The following is a 15,018-nucleotide window of genomic DNA, read 5'->3' as shown; positions in this document are numbered from 1 at the left end:
GGATTTGCACCAGTTTAGAATGAAAACCAGATGTGAGGGACAAAAGCACTAAGTGTCACATACCTGGAGTTGTGCCTGCTTGCTCTGAAGTCAGGAGGCAAGGTGCTGGACACGCTGGTGACATCCATGGCTGGCAGCATTATCCAGGGACGAGGACAGCGAAACACATGTCAGGAGCTCTGGAGCAGACCTCAGTCATTTGGTCAAAGTTGTATCTGCTTCCTGCCAAACCCTTGGCAAACCCTGCAGTAAACCCCACCTCCTTGGAAGGAAAAGACTAAATATTAGGTGTTTGGCTCAATTGGAAAAAAAAGCGCCCTCAAATGCTTAAAACATGCTGCTAAGAGCTGGGAAGAACAAGGGGAAAAGTCCTGTTGGCACAGGAGTGGTTCCTTGGGTGCTGGCACGGTGCCTTTGGCTCTCCTGAGTACAGGATGAGAGGTGCTTTGCAAGAGAGAACATCCCTTATCCCCCTGCTCTGAAGCAGGGATAGGTGTAAGCCCCAGGGTCCCCTGGGGTGCCTCCCTAGGGATGCTCTCCCTGGGGATGCTGGATGAGGCAGGCCCATCCTGCAGCAGGAACACCTGTGGCAAGCCTTGAATCTGGAAGGGCTGCCATGAGGTGCTTCCCTCCTGCAAGCAAGCCATAGAATCATGGAATCATTGAGGTTGGAAAGGACCTCCAAGACCATTGAGCCCAACTGAACATCTCCACATCCAACCTGTGCCCGACCCCCTCCTTGTCACCCAGCCCAGAGCACCGAGTGCCACATCCAGTCGTTCTTTGGACACCTCCAGGGATGGGGACTCCACCACCTCCCTGCGCAGCCCCTTCCATTGCCTGACCACCTTTTCCATGAGTAAATTCTTCCTGAGAAGAAATTCTTCCTGCCTGCTTGGGAATGGTTATTGTAGGGGGAAAGAAAGGTTGGTTTCACTGTGGCTGGCACTGTGATCCAGAAAAGGAAAAGCCAGGCACAGGGCACGGTCTTTTTACGGGAAGAAGGGAACTCTGTTTTCCCAGCCTGTGAGTGCATCATGGCTCTCTCCCTGTCACCAAGGAAGCCCAAAGGATTTTTAAAGACAAGCTGTCACCCCCATCAATCACCTGCTGGAATTTTATACCCTATGGAACTTCTTACAAAGCTCCCCTGGTTTTCCCTGGGCTGTTTTTTCTGCCCAAGTGGGGAAAAAAATTGCCTGACCCCAGTAATGTTCCCAGGGTGGAACAACACGTCCCAGTGCAGGTGTCACCAAAACCGCGGGAAAAACAAAAAACTCTCCAACAACATTTTTAGTGTTAAGAGAATCAAGGCATTACTTTATTCTGGCCAGGATGTGCAACAGAAATCATTTCATCCACACATTGCCTGGGTTGTGCAGACAAAATCATGCCTTGATTCTCTAACACAGGGACACAACCACGCAGGACTGGGTGGCTTCCTCCCCAGGCCTGCTCTGGCCTTCCTTGCCCTGCTGGCCCAGCACTGCTCCCTGCCCAGCTGGAAGCTCTGAGTGCCCTCACATGTGTCTGGCCTCAACAGGGCTCTGATTGGCATCAGCGCTGTAATCTCAGCCTCCAGCTGTTTGCTGTGTCTGGGGAAGAGGAGAAAGCACTTCGGGGAATTAATTTGAATTAGAAGAACGATGTGCTCTGTGTCCTGGCTGGCAGCACCAAGCACAGAAGCTCCTGACACAGCTGCTCGGGCTGCATTTCGGCTCATCAGGGACCTGAAGGGACACCGCTTCCAGTGAACGGGAACAGGCTTTGTCAAGATGAGCGTGGAGGGAGGTGCATTTAGAGGTGCTTGCTGCTCCCAGTCACGCCTTTCCTTGCCTTTCCTGCTTGTGTCTTCCACTTCTCCCCCTGCCCAGGAGGTTTTGCCCAACAAGTTGCTCTAATAAGCTCACTGATGTTTTAAACCCAGTAGAAGCTCTTAAGTTATATTATTTTGATCTGTCCTGTGCCACAAGCCCTTGTATCTCACCAGGTCACCCTTGTGTGAGATCAATTATGTGGTTAAGCTGAAACCAGGCATCCACAAAAACATCTAGTTTTGACTCCAAGCAAACAGATATGGAAAATCCAGCCATTTTCTCCATAGTTTCACCCCCACAGCTAACTACTAGCCTTAGTTTTAACATCTTACATGGATTTATCATAACTTACTAGAATGGTAAATATCAAGAGATCCATTCAGGGTGTAAATAAATCCCTGCAGCTTCTCAGAGTGGACTGGGAGAGCCTGGAAAGCCCATAGAGCCGTGCCATCCTCTTCCCTCTCTTGCAAAAGTTCACCTGAGAGGGGGGAGGCTGCCTCCGCCTCTTTTCTGAGAAATGCATTACAAGAGACTGGAAAGCAGGATGGCTTTGTTGCCGATGAGTCTCTCACAGAGAATTGCCCGGCTGAATATGGCAAATGAAAGGAACACGATTGGCCTTGAAAGCTCTTTGTTTTCCTCCCTTTGTCCTGAACCTGAAGGCAGCTGGGAGAGCTGATGCTATCAGGGCGCTATTCATGAAACGAGTTTGGCACATCTGCCCTGAAACTTTGGCAGCCACATTGTTCCCCTTTTCTCTTTAAATTTGTAGTGCCTCGGATGTGAAAAATTATGGTGATAAAAGCTCCATCTCTTTGTGGAGACTCTGACAGATGTCTCACTTCGCAAACTTCCTGATCCTTTGAACTGGCTGGGAATCAAATGCTCCATTAATTTATCCCGGGGGAGTCTCTGGAGGACTCCTCCTGGCTCTTTGGCAGCTTCTCTTGGTCGGGGACCAGCTCCACCATAGCCACAAACCACACTGCTTATCTGTTTCTTTTCCAAACACTCCAAAACACTCCGGAAAGGCAGATCTCCCACTGGTTTGCTGGTATGGGTGTTTTCCTGGTGCTGCCCTTTTCCTGACACAGGGAGCAGCTGTGATGCTTCCACAGCTCCTGTCACAGCGGGATGGGGAACGAGGACACTTTTTTGGCTGTGCATCCAAAAAAGGTTTGTTCCAAAACACCAACCGCATCAGGCCCTCTCCAAAAGTGCTCTAAGCATTCCCAGTCCATTACTCTGGCATAACTCCTGCTTTCCATGAGGGTGATGCATGAATCTGTCCTTTGTCATCTGTTTTTTCGTGCAGTGACATTACATGATTCCTTTGGATTTGCTGATGTATGACAGACTTTCCTTCTCCTCTGCTAGGAGGGAAATTCCTCTTACCCCAGAAAGGAATTGCGTTTAATGCCTGTAGCCTGTTTGCCATGAAAGCACTGTCCTAATTAGTGGTTTGTGTGGCTACTCACTGTTGGAAGTCAAAAGCATTATTTCACATTAGTTTAATCCACTCCAGGATTAAACTAGTTTAGGATTAAAGCTCTGTTAGTCTGGAATATGGTTTTCCACACTGAGTTAAGTCATTCAGCACTAACTCATAGGAAAAATGGAGATAATGAATATAAATTAACTGTTAAAGGGGATTAGAGGAATGGCACTAATCCCTGTGGGAAGGCAGGATGACAGCAGTCATGTTTCCATCCTGCTCTCTTGGCTGCTCAGGTGGTTTAAACATAAAAAAATTAATAGTATTCTGTCTGCACAGTCTCATTAATGCACTTCAGGGCCTTCTTTGATTAATTTGATTTCTCAGAATAAAAAGGGCTCTAGTGAAAGTGGTTCTGCTATCCCAGCTCCTCCCTGAGTGAGGGCTGTGTCAGGGGTCAGGCTTTAGGGATCAAACCCAGATAGGAAAAGCTGTGACCAGATGATGGAAACCATCTTCCTTGTCTGAACTTCCCAGCAGATGAGGTAGCACCAAGCTCCGAACCTGACATATGTGCAGCCATGCTTGTGTTCTCCCGAGTCCAACACAAACCATTCCCAAAAGGAATGTAGAGAGACAGCTTTGTGAGTACCCACTCGAGTGCTGGTGACAGACAGATCTAGAGCAAGACCTGGTCCCACTCAGGCCAGGTGAAATTGTCTCTCCTGTCTTTGCACACTAGAAGAGGGAGATGACTGGAAAAACAAATCCATGGGTATTGGGATCAACATGAGGATGGGCAGCCTTCACTGGGATGGGAGAGGAGAGTGGTACAACTCCGTAGCTACTGAAGACACGGCATTCTTGCTGGCTTTAGAAAAGACCTGGAAGCCCCACCTCTGGAGACAGAATTTAGCCAGACTGTCATCCGAGTGCTTAAACCAAGGGCATTTTCTCCTACTCGTGTATGAAATTGCGGAGCAGCTGGGCAAAACAGGCTGTGTGGATCAGCTGCTGTTGGTCCAGTCCAAGGGAAGGACAGTGCCTGGATCTGTATCCTGTGGCTGACACCAGGGCTGTGGCCTTTCTGTGCTGCACATGCTGAGGGGTAACCATGACCCTTTCCAAAAAAGAGTCAGGGAACTGGAGGCAGCACGGACAGGGTTTGGAGAGAGGATTTCTCCCACAGTTCTCAATAGTTTGGATGAAACTCTGATAGCTGCAGCCTATTAACAGACTTTAGAAGCAATTTGTCTCATAAAAAGCTTCCAATAATGTAATTTCCCCCCTCCATTCAGTATAAATGTCCCTTTACTGCCATGCCTTCTCCTCCCACTGCCTTCCACAAACACCAGCGTGACCTGTGACCTGAATGCTTACCTGGCATTAACATCTGGGCTGAGGTTTGGTGGCACAGCTGCAGAGATGCCCACAGAGTCTGGATCAGCTTTCACATCTCCCAAGTCATCTGGGCTAGAAATGAGAGGCCACACCTCCCTGTCCTTCCTGATCCTCCAGGTGCACAGGTACCCCTAAACCAGCATTTTTCTCTCATTTTCCTCAGTAAGACACCCCAGCCCCTGTGTTCAGCTCATGACCTGCCACCACATCTTTGCTCCCACATTTGCTGCCTATCTGGTTTCTTCCTGCATCCTGCATTTCTGCAGTTGATTATTCCAGCCCAATCGTGGGTAAGGTGCAAAATTCCTTTTGAGGTGCATCCTGCATTTGCCAAGTAATCAAGAACATTTTGAATCCCTACTCTGTGCCCCAAGGCGCTTGCAGCATCCTGTCTTGGCAGTATCTTCAAATTTCATTATGGACTGTCTGGATCCTCACTCAGTTTAATTACAAACTCCTGAACATTACCAGATTCTACACACACCTTGGAATACCATTTCCCAGTTATTCACTCTATCTGTACTAATTCCAGTTCTTTCCTCTAACATCCCTTAAGAGAACGACCCCGTGTGAGAACACAGCAAGACCTCTGCAACGCTCGGGACACCGGGACACCGGGAGCCGGGACACCGGGAGCCTGCCCCCCTCCCGCCACCGCTTTAAGCCGCTTGGTGACCCAGTTGTCCCCGCGGGGCCGGGGCCGGGGCCGGGCGGGGCGGCGGCGGAGGCTCCTCCCGCGGCTCGGCGGGCAGCTCCCGGCGGCCGGCCCGGCTCCGTGCGCGGGGCTGCGGGGGCAGCGCCGCGGGGCCATGGGCAACGGCACCGCCGGACCCCCGCCCGCCGCACCCGGCCACAGCATCGCCGCCCTGGTGCTCGGCATCCTCCTCATCCTCCTCATCGTCGGCGGCAACGGGCTCGTCTGTCTGAGCGTCTGCACGGAGCGGGCGCTCAAGACCACCACCAACTACTTCATCGTCAGCCTCGCCGTGGCCGACCTGCTGCTCGCCCTCCTCGTCCTGCCCCTCTACGTCTACTCCGAGGTGAGGCAGCCCGGGGACACCGGCGGACGGCGGGCTGGGGCTGTGTGCCCGCCGAGCCTGCTGGTTACTGGGCTGCGGGGAGGGCAAGAGACCAAGCACCGGGGGTCAGAGCCGCTCTCCGGGCTTGCTCCCCACCGCCACCTCGCCGGCCCGGGGACTGCCCTGCGCCCCGGCATGTGGCGGTCAGACCCCCCGGCTCTTACCTGCGAGCTTCACGGCATCGCACGGCGCTGCGGGACCGCGGGCGGCGGGAGCGGAGCCGGCTCCGTGCGAGTCCCTGGGATCCCCGTCCGAACCGCGGCGAGTGGAGATGCCCCGAGGGGAGGCACACCGGGATGGCTGTCTCGGGCCAGGCCGGCAGCTCCGGCAGCCCTTGGCTTGCACACTGTCCAGGCTGCCATCAGCAAACGGACAGGAAGAGACAGGTGCTGTGCTCCGTTTGACATAAAGCGAGCAGATCTTGGTGATAAAGGGAGATCTTTAGCATCTTTAGCCAGGAAACAACTTTCCATGTTGGCTGAGAAGGAGAAGCTGTCTTTTCCGGGAGCTGAATGGGATTTGGTCACCCTGTACCAAGGTGGCTTTGGTTGGCAGGTTGTTGGTTGGCAGAGGCCTGACCCAGTGTGCAATGGTGGTCGTGGAGAGCCAGCTCAGGGACATGGGACAGAATTGCTGTTCACTCCCAAAAACCTGTTCATCTGTTCCAAGACTGTGACAGCTGAGGGAAAGAACCACAGGCACTCCCAAGGTTGAGTGGTTCTCTCTGTAACACTTACTGCCAGGCATGAATAAACCCTTGTGCTTGCAGGGGGATGTTTTAGAACCTGTTAGTACCAGCTGGTGGCTCTTCCCTGCTCAAGAGGATGAGAGCATCCACTGGGCAAAATAGCAAGTTTTTCCACCCATGCTTGTGGTAGCTGGCAGTGTGGATCTTCTTCCCAGCTGTGGAAGAGTATCTCCCACCTCTCCCAAGCCATGCGGAGCATCCCATGGCTCAGCAGGCCCTGAGTGTGCAGGCCTGTACTCCCTTAAGCAAGGCAGGCTGCAGTTTAGAGCTTAGAATGGTCTCTACCTGCTCCTAGGATTTTGCAGGACATTGTGACCTCTCTGGAGACGGGTGTTGTGGAATGGCAGGTTCAGCAGGGGACAAGAACCAGTGAAGAACCGGAGCATTAGAGCCCCTCTTTTTCCACTGTGCTGTTGGTTTTGGTGGATTTGCTTTTCCTTCATTACCTCCATTTTGCTGGTTAGAAAGGCACAATCTTGGTCATTCTTCTCAGCTACTTTTTGCTAATTGGGATCCCTTTCCTTCCTTCCTCTTTCTGTTGTCTCTCAAAGCCCCAGGTCTATGGGCAGTCACCAACACCAAAGTGGTTTCCTCTTGCCTGCAGGTGGGAGTTTTGCTGGAATATATAAAACACAGGTTAACATACTCTGGGGTACCTCTGAAAATGCTTCCAGTGGGGCAGGAGTATTGTGGGGCTTTCCTTGGATACCACAGACATTCCACAAGTTCTGTTTTCTCAGGTAACGGGTGTTCATACCTGTATGAGCCTTAAAAACCGGGGCTGTCCAGCTTGTGGTGACACTTGGTGTGTTCACTTCCACAGCTGTTCATAAACATCAGTTCTGTAAGGGAATTCTTCAGTGTCTCTGCTCCCAGGATATTAAACATGGGGAATGAAGGTGCTGTATGACAGAAATCTTTCCCTCCAACCTCTGCAGCCCCTGCAGCCAGGCAGGTGTTTGGAGGCACAAAACAGCACAGGCAGCAGGATTTGCACTCCTGGCACTTGGAGGGAATGCATGGAGCAGGTGTGGGAAGTGCTGAACAGGTACAGAGAGAGAGAGCACCTCGAGCAGGCAGTGGGGCTCTGGTGTGTAGAGCAGCTCCAGCACGTGTTGCAGCAGCTCCCATTCCATGCCTGGAAGCTTCTCTGTGGGCTCAGAGTCTGCAGGTGCCCATGTTCATTTTAATCATCTCCTGTACACTGATGCAGGATTTCCACTTCATTTTGTTCTGAAATAACATAAGGAAAAGGGAGAGTAACTGCTGAATCCATGCCAGAGGACAGATTTTTTTTTGTGGTTTCTTTTTTTCTTTTTTTTTCTTGGAGGCAAAACTCAGAATTAGTTGTTGGGACGGAAAATGCAGGATGTAGTGATTGCTCTTTAAAACTAGCTTGGTTTCAGCTTGCACTCTGTACCAACCACAGTAGCCACTGAAAATATGGCCTGGACAGTCCAGAATGTTCACCTTAACCTTCATTCCTGGTGTGGGGTTTTGTTTTGTTGTTTTAAACTTTAGTACAACTCCTGACACAGTAAATGTGGACTCTGAGTGCCTATTGGAAAACTTGACAACCAGCTGAGGGGGTGTTTTTTTGCCTTTTTTTAGCAGGAACGGAACAATAAGCTCTGAGCATTTTTTCATCCAGCAGAAACCTGCTCACCTTGTGCTGTTTTCCTGTGAGGTGGCATCTTGTGTTCCAGTTTTGGAAACAGTCCTCCCAGTCAGGGCTTTAGAAGACAGCTGGAGGGACTTAACTTTTGAGGTGACATCTGACATCCTCACACACAACAGATCTCCTCCAAGCCCCAGTGGGGATGGGATTCCTTCCTGTGGGATGCAGATGATCCTCTGCTGCCGTTCACAGAAGCTGGAGCACAGTGGGAGAGTCCTTGATCTTGGCTGTTATTTCTGCTTGTTAAGAAAGCTAATTTCAGCCATTGGCAGCAGTTGCGGACACACACTCTCTTTCTACTGGACTCATCCAAACATGGAACAAAGACATGTTCCAATGTTTTCCAGTTGTAATTACCACACAGCAGCCTGCCCTGGTGGGCAGAAGGCACTTACCTTTCTGCTTGCTTGGGAATCTCAGGTCTTAGCAGTATGACAGGGAGAGGTAACGGTAACTTCCATGGGGAAGTTGCACAGCTCTTTTGCCAGCCTTGGCTTTCTGATGATTGTGTCAAGTGCTTTCCTGTAATCAATCCAGTGCCAGAAAGGCAGGGATGATGGGAGGCAAGGGGGAAGGAGATGGTCAGGCATTAACAGCTGTTCCTGAGGAGCAGAGTTCTGCTTTCATGTGAAGAGCGGCCGGGAGATGATCTCAGAGAGTGCCTGGTGCACTGGTAGCACTGAAACAAGAATTACCTGAGGAAGCAGAGCTTCAGGTGCTGTGGAGTTACTGCAGGATATCACTTGGCTCTGGGTGGCTTTGGGAGGGAGCTGCATGACTCCAAAGGCTTCCCTTGTGTGTAACTGCTTCCTCTTCCCAGAGACTGTGACAATGGCAGGAGTCCCAAAGACTCTGGGATACTTGCAGGAGTTTATGCAGTCCTCATTAAGTGGAGGTGTCCCAGCAAGTAGGGCAGGCACCAGGACAACCTCCACACGTGGACTGTGCTGTGGAGCACACCTGTACCTGCTGCTCCTGTGATCAGCTCTCCGCTAATCCCTGCTGAGCAGCGGAGCTGCGGAACAGGCCCGAGCCAGGAAGCTGCTGGCAGGAGCTGAGGGTGTTGGTTATGTAAACATCTTTGCCACTAAGACCTGTGTAAGTGATTACAGAAAAGAGGAAACAGTTTGAGCAGATTTGCATGTTTACCTGGCTCCTTCTCCAGGTCAGGGAAGATGAGTGTTCCCAGCAGGCACAGCGATGGAGCAGCCAGTATAAACCACATGAGCTATCTTCTCATCTTGGTGAGGGTGATGGGTTCTGCCTAAAACTTTCAGGGTGTCACTGGTTTGGTATCAAACCATCTCTTTTCTTGCAGTATTTTCTGTGTGCCTGTGATGCAGCTCCTCTAATGAGAGACCAGACCTCTACCCTCTCCGAATTTCCCCTGGCTCTCTGTGAATGCATGTCAGCTTGTTTGCAGCAGGATTCAGGATTAGTCTTTCTTAGAATGTTACAGCTTTAGTGGAAATAGATGTTATTCTGGGCCTGGCTGATGTCTGAGCCACACAAAGTACGAGGGAGGTGAGACAGGCCAGCGGTGACAAACCAGTGCTTAGGGGTTTATTTCCGGAGACCGTTAACTGGGGAGAGGTGTCTTGGAATTTTAGGCCCTCATAATGTCTCAGGTGGATGATCAGACTTGCTCCTCATCTCTGAAGAACCTTGACCTCAATGATTTTAGTTAAGAAAGAACATCAGAGCAGGCGTGAGGGACCTCTGTCTTATGTCCCACTCCCTGTCCTTCCTCTCCCCTTGCAGGCTGCATCGTGTCTTCTGGGGACTGGGACATTGTCACAACTCATGACAAAGGGCCCCAAGTCAGCTTCTGGTGGACATGGGGACAATTCTTTGGTTCTGATGCTGGACTTTGCCCACTGGAAAGGACTATTCCTCTTCCAACTGGTGTCACAGCCCTCTCACTCTATGCCACGTCCTTGAGCCATGGCCACACTGAGGCAGATGCTTGCTCAAAGTCCAGCCAGGCATCTCCTAATTCCCTTTCAGGCTCCTGCTGTTCCCTGCATGTGGCAGGACTGAGACAAGAGTTGGTGTCAGAGGAAATAGGACTAAAACCTTAGGCTCTGTCCTGGCTCCTGCCCTCAGGAGCTCTTCTGGCATCAGGCTGGTTTAGAAGGCAGAGTTTTCCTCACAAATCAGCTGTGCTTAGGAATAAAGATACCAGAGTGGGCTGACTAGGAAGGCAACTGCAAGGGTGTTTAAGAAGCCAAGTCTGTCTCCTGCCAGCCACTATCCTATAAAATCTTCTGCATTGTATTCTGGAAAAGTGGAGAACCCAAAGAGCCGCTGAAGGTGGAGTTGCTCTGGAGCACTTCTTAAAGGAAGCTTGAGCTGTTTGTGATCCCTAAATCTTTACACTGTGTACCTTGACGGGCTAATCTGCTGCAGTCTCCTGGAATTAGGTACTCCTTAATCACGTGGCCTAGCAAAGCCTCTAATCTGAAGTCACTCTCCCGTCAGAGGGGTCCTTGGCACGTTTTGCCAAGGTGGGCAGGCGACAAACACCACAGAATGGGAAGTTCTCTCCTAGCACCTTCCCCAAAGCCAGAGTCTTGGGGGTTGGTGGGGAAAGGGAAGAGTTTATAGCATTTTCCAAGTGCCCAACTTCAATCTCACATACTCCAAAGGTGCTGCAGCCCAAGAGCCCTTGTCCTTGCCAGAATCAATTAGTTCCCCCAGTTCAAAAATAGGTTTGGAAAACTGCAGCCCAAAATCAAATTTTCTCTTTCATAAGCTGAACTGAACTTGTCAAGATCCCAGTGAGCTTGGCAGAAATTCGTTTTTTGATGATTCAGGTCCCAAATTCAGTTTGGGGTGGCTGCTCTGTGCTAGAGAAGAGGCTGAATGAAGCACTCAGGTCTGACTCCAGAGCTCCCCTGGAGGTATCTCAAGGAGATGCTGTACAGAAATAGCCAAACAGTTACTTCAGAGACTCCTTTGGCTTTACAGCTCCTCTAATCATAATCCTGTGCTTGACATCATTACTGGCTGATATTAATCCCTGCAGAGCTGCCTGCCCTGTTGCTGGCAGGGGCTGGGGTTCGCCACCTTCCCAGCGTTCCGTGGAGTGTGTTCCCCATGTGGCTCCACTCTGTGCTGGGATGAATGAAACCAGAACCTGTTGTTTAGCACCAGTACAGGAACAAATCCATACCTGCTTCCTGAAATCTGCAACATTAGAGGGCAGCAGCATTAGACTCTATGAGCACTGGCTGACTATTGCTATAGAGAAAAAACTTCCTGGGATTTTTATATAAATATATATATCTATATAAAATGTTTATGTAGCACATTTTCTATAGATAATACTATAAAGTAAATTACATATAGTAGATGATGCACATTATCCATAGATAAACATACATAGTAAATTATATATATATATATATATATATATATATATTTTGCCTGCCAGGATGGAACAGTTGTGTAACACAGGAAACCATTCACATCATCTGCAAACAGGGGTTTGGAATGGTTGGGACACAGAAGTGGGAGAGGAGCTTTGTGCTCTGTCTCTTGCTTGCTTGGGGACCAAGCTCAGGATGCTGTGCAGCCAACACTGCCTTGTTGGGGAGATCCTGGGGTGCTGAACTGGGGGGTTTGAGGAGTTTGGGGGTTCCTGCCCTCACCCAAGGCAGCACAATGTCCTGTGTCCATGTCTCTCTGCCCAGCATGACTCACTTGGCTGTGCTGATGGTCTGAGGGCTCAGTTCTCCAGTCAGGCCAGAACCACAAGCCCTGAGCAGGCTGCGGACTCTGTGTGAGGCTGATTCCCATGTTCTGCTGCTGCGCTGGGAAGGATGCTGCACATTGTGCCACGGGAGAAGCACTCAGCTTTGGGCTGCTTGTTCGGAGGAAACATGAGTGGCTGAGGCACCCAGGCATGGCCATGTTCCTGTCATCTTAAAGGACACAGCATCTCCTGATCCCAGGATCTTTTCAGTTCCAGGGAGGAGTGTGGTCCCTCAGCACGGTGCTGTGCGATGCCCTGATGACCATGGACGTGATGCTATGCACGGCCTCTATCTTCAACCTGTGCGCTATCAGCGTGGATCGGTGAGTGGCTTCCTGCTCTGGCTCTGCCTGGGCAGCACACTGGTTCCATAGGCCCTTGCCACAGTCCCAAGCTGGGAGGATCCTGCTGTCCCCTAAGGAGCGTGTTCTGCCCTCATGTCCTCCACCACTAGGTTTGTGTCCCATCAGTGGTGGCCAAGCTGAAAGGTCGTTGTGTGACGAGCCAGAGCTGTCCATTGGCTGCTCTGGTTGTAGCCCAGGCCTCAGCTGTGTAAAGTAAATTAATGGGGAGAGGACAGTGACAAGGAGCTTGGGGCCCCTCGGGTTACATTACCAATGGTGCCGCCACCACAACAGCACCGACTCACCCGGGGCTGTGTTGGCAGGTTCATCGCTGTTCAAATCCCGCTCAACTACAACCGGCGACAGATTGACCTGCGGCAGCTCATCCTTATATCCACCACCTGGATACTCGCCTTTGCTGTGGCATCCCCAGTCATATTTGGCCTCAACAATGTCCCAGACCGCGACCCCAGCTTGTGCCAGCTGGAGGATGACAACTACATCGTGTATTCTTCCATCTGCTCCTTCTTCATCCCATGCCCCGTCATGCTGGTGCTGTACTGTGGCATGTTCCAAGGACTCAAGCGCTGGGAAGAAGCCCGGAAGGCCAAGCTGAGGGGCTGCATCTATGGAGCCAACAGGAAGCTCTATCACCCCCCAACCTTGATGGAGAGAGAGCAGACCCGGCTGGGGCCACCGGCATGCAGCCCCTACGCCCATGCCAGCCTCCCTGGGGAGTGTGGGATGAACAATGGGATCCAGACTGTGTCCTACCCACACCTCAGCTACCCGCACCCAGGGCACGGGCGCAAGCGGGCCAAGATCAACGGCCGGGAGCGCAAGGCCATGCGGGTGCTGCCAGTCGTCGTTGGTGAGTGGCTGTCAGGGATGGCTGGGGAGGTTGGGAAATGTGCCACCTTGTCCCACCACAGCGCTCAGACTTGCAGGACCTGGGTGAATCCAGAGCAGTGCCAAAAACCACCACCCTTGGGAAAGAACACGTGCAGTGTTTATAACCCAACCTCCCTTCAAGGCAAACCTGTGACTCCCAATATCTTAACATTCAAAGCCAAAGCGAGACTAACTCAAGACTTTTCATCAATGGTTAGGACAGGAAAGACATCCCAATTTTTTGTCTGGGCATAAGCCCAGCTCCACATGTCAGCACAGCTGCTGCCTTTTCCCTGAGCGCCTGAGCTTTGTCTGTCTTGTTTGGCTCAGGCTTTGTTAAATTAAACCCTTTTGAACATTCACGTCACCTTTTCTCTTTATTGTCCTCCTGGCAGGTGCTTTCCTGTTCTGCTGGACACCTTTTTTTGTGGTGCACATTACCAGGGCTCTCTGCAAGGCCTGCTCCATCCCCCCTCAAGTCACCAGCACTGTCACTTGGCTGGGCTACGTCAACAGTGCTCTCAACCCCATCATTTACACCGTGTTCAATGCCGAGTTCAGGAACTTCTTCCGCAAAGTCTTGCAGCTCTTCTGCTGAGCCCTCCATGCAGGAGGAACCACCAGGCAGGAGGAACCACTGGGTGATTTTTTGTATAGTTCATTAAAGATCTATTTCTGCCTCTATCTGCTGTCTTTGTTGGGGACGAAGGGAGGATGAGGAGAGCTGGCAGCTGAAGGAAGGGGCCGCCCAGGTCCTTCTAGCAAGGTGTTACAGGTGAGGGCCAGTGGATGCAGCTCGGATCCTCTACCCAGTGGAAATTGGAAGTGTAGCCATTTCTTCAACATTTGGTGCTTGAGCTAAGCAGGGATGATAATAATAGTAATTTCTAATCTTCTGGCTTCTGGGGTGGTATTAAACAGGGCTGCGAGATGACATGGACACGAGCCTGGGGGAAAAAAGGCTGTTAAGCTAATTTCCCAGATGTCCACATACCAGACGAGGGTACCAAGCTCATTTCCAGATGTCCATATGCCAGGTGAGGGTGAATCTACCTAGGCAACCTCCTTTCCCCTGATCCTTGATAATTTTAAACCCAAAACCTGATTTCACTCATGTTTAACAAGGGTCTTACAAAGGCACCATAATGTTATTGCTGGTGCTCCAGAATTTCCTGTGAAGCCACATGATTCCTGCCAGGAACCATTTACAGCCTTAGGAAAAATTCCTTCATACCTTTAGATGAACCTGCATGCAGCGACAGCCACAGCAGCCAGTGGGACAGGTGATGCTTGTCGCTGAGGCTCGGAGGGGAGAAAAAGAATATTGCAGAAAGTTACAGTCTTCCAAGTAATGATTTTGTATGGGATTGTTGCCTTCCAGGGGGGAATTTGCTTGGAAGCAGAACAGAAGAGGGATGTCTTGAGTGTTCCTTTGACTAAAAATAGCAAATGCTCAATTTCTCATCAGCAAACAGACTCAATTCCCACATGACTGTACTGTGCATTTCTGAGCTGTCGGTGGGTCGGGGCGTGGCTGCCCCAGGTACCGGGGCACCCTGAGCTTTCTCAGGTCCCAGAGAGCTTTAATGACAGCTGAGTCACATCTACTGTTCTGTCATTCAGGGAAGTTGCCCCACGCCCTTACAGATTTTTTCCTCTTAAAAGGTGCAGTAAAGCCAGAATTCAGTGACTTAGGCTTGGCTATACCTGGCCACAAGCTACTGGTAGAGGACGGTGGGGGACTCAGCTGCTGCCCAGTCACCTACACAAGCAGGAGGCCTGGCAAACTAGTGCCCAGCTCACCTGTCCGTGGAGCTGTGCTTGTCCTGAATCCAGGCAGAGCCCCACTGCTCACACCAGCCAGG

At 51.0% G+C, this 15,018-nt stretch overlaps 1 protein-coding gene across 1 annotated transcript; it reads left to right on the top strand.

Moving 5' to 3' along the window:
• Positions 1-5,465: 5,465 nt before the first annotated feature.
• On the top strand, positions 5,466-13,876 carry DRD4 (dopamine receptor D4). Its single transcript, XM_069018765.1, has 4 exons — positions 5,466-5,696; positions 12,129-12,241; positions 12,586-13,133; positions 13,549-13,876. Exons 1-4 carry the CDS (start codon positions 5,466-5,468, stop codon positions 13,749-13,751), a joined length of 1,095 nt encoding a protein of 364 aa, XP_068874866.1. The 3' UTR covers positions 13,752-13,876.
• The last annotated feature ends 1,142 nt before the right edge of the window (positions 13,877-15,018 follow it).

Source organism: Aphelocoma coerulescens, chromosome 5, assembly GCF_041296385.1.
Source record: "Aphelocoma coerulescens isolate FSJ_1873_10779 chromosome 5, UR_Acoe_1.0, whole genome shotgun sequence".
In the NCBI taxonomy this organism is placed as follows: domain Eukaryota; kingdom Metazoa; phylum Chordata; class Aves; order Passeriformes; family Corvidae; genus Aphelocoma; species Aphelocoma coerulescens.
The sequence above is the reverse complement of the archived record's forward strand: the minus strand, read 5'-3'. Positions and strand labels throughout refer to the sequence as shown.

Bases quoted from the DNA above. Each gene is read 5' to 3' on its own strand.
- DRD4 (XM_069018765.1), top strand. From the start codon at position 5,466: ATGGGCAACGGCACCGCCGGACCCCCGCCCGCCGCACCCGGCCACAGC. The intron at 12,242-12,585 runs GTGAGTGGCTTC...CTGTGTTGGCAG, and splicing joins TGCGCTATCAGCGTGGATCG to GTTCATCGCTGTTCAAATCC. The intron at 13,134-13,548 runs GTGAGTGGCTGT...TCCTCCTGGCAG, and splicing joins GGTGCTGCCAGTCGTCGTTG to GTGCTTTCCTGTTCTGCTGG.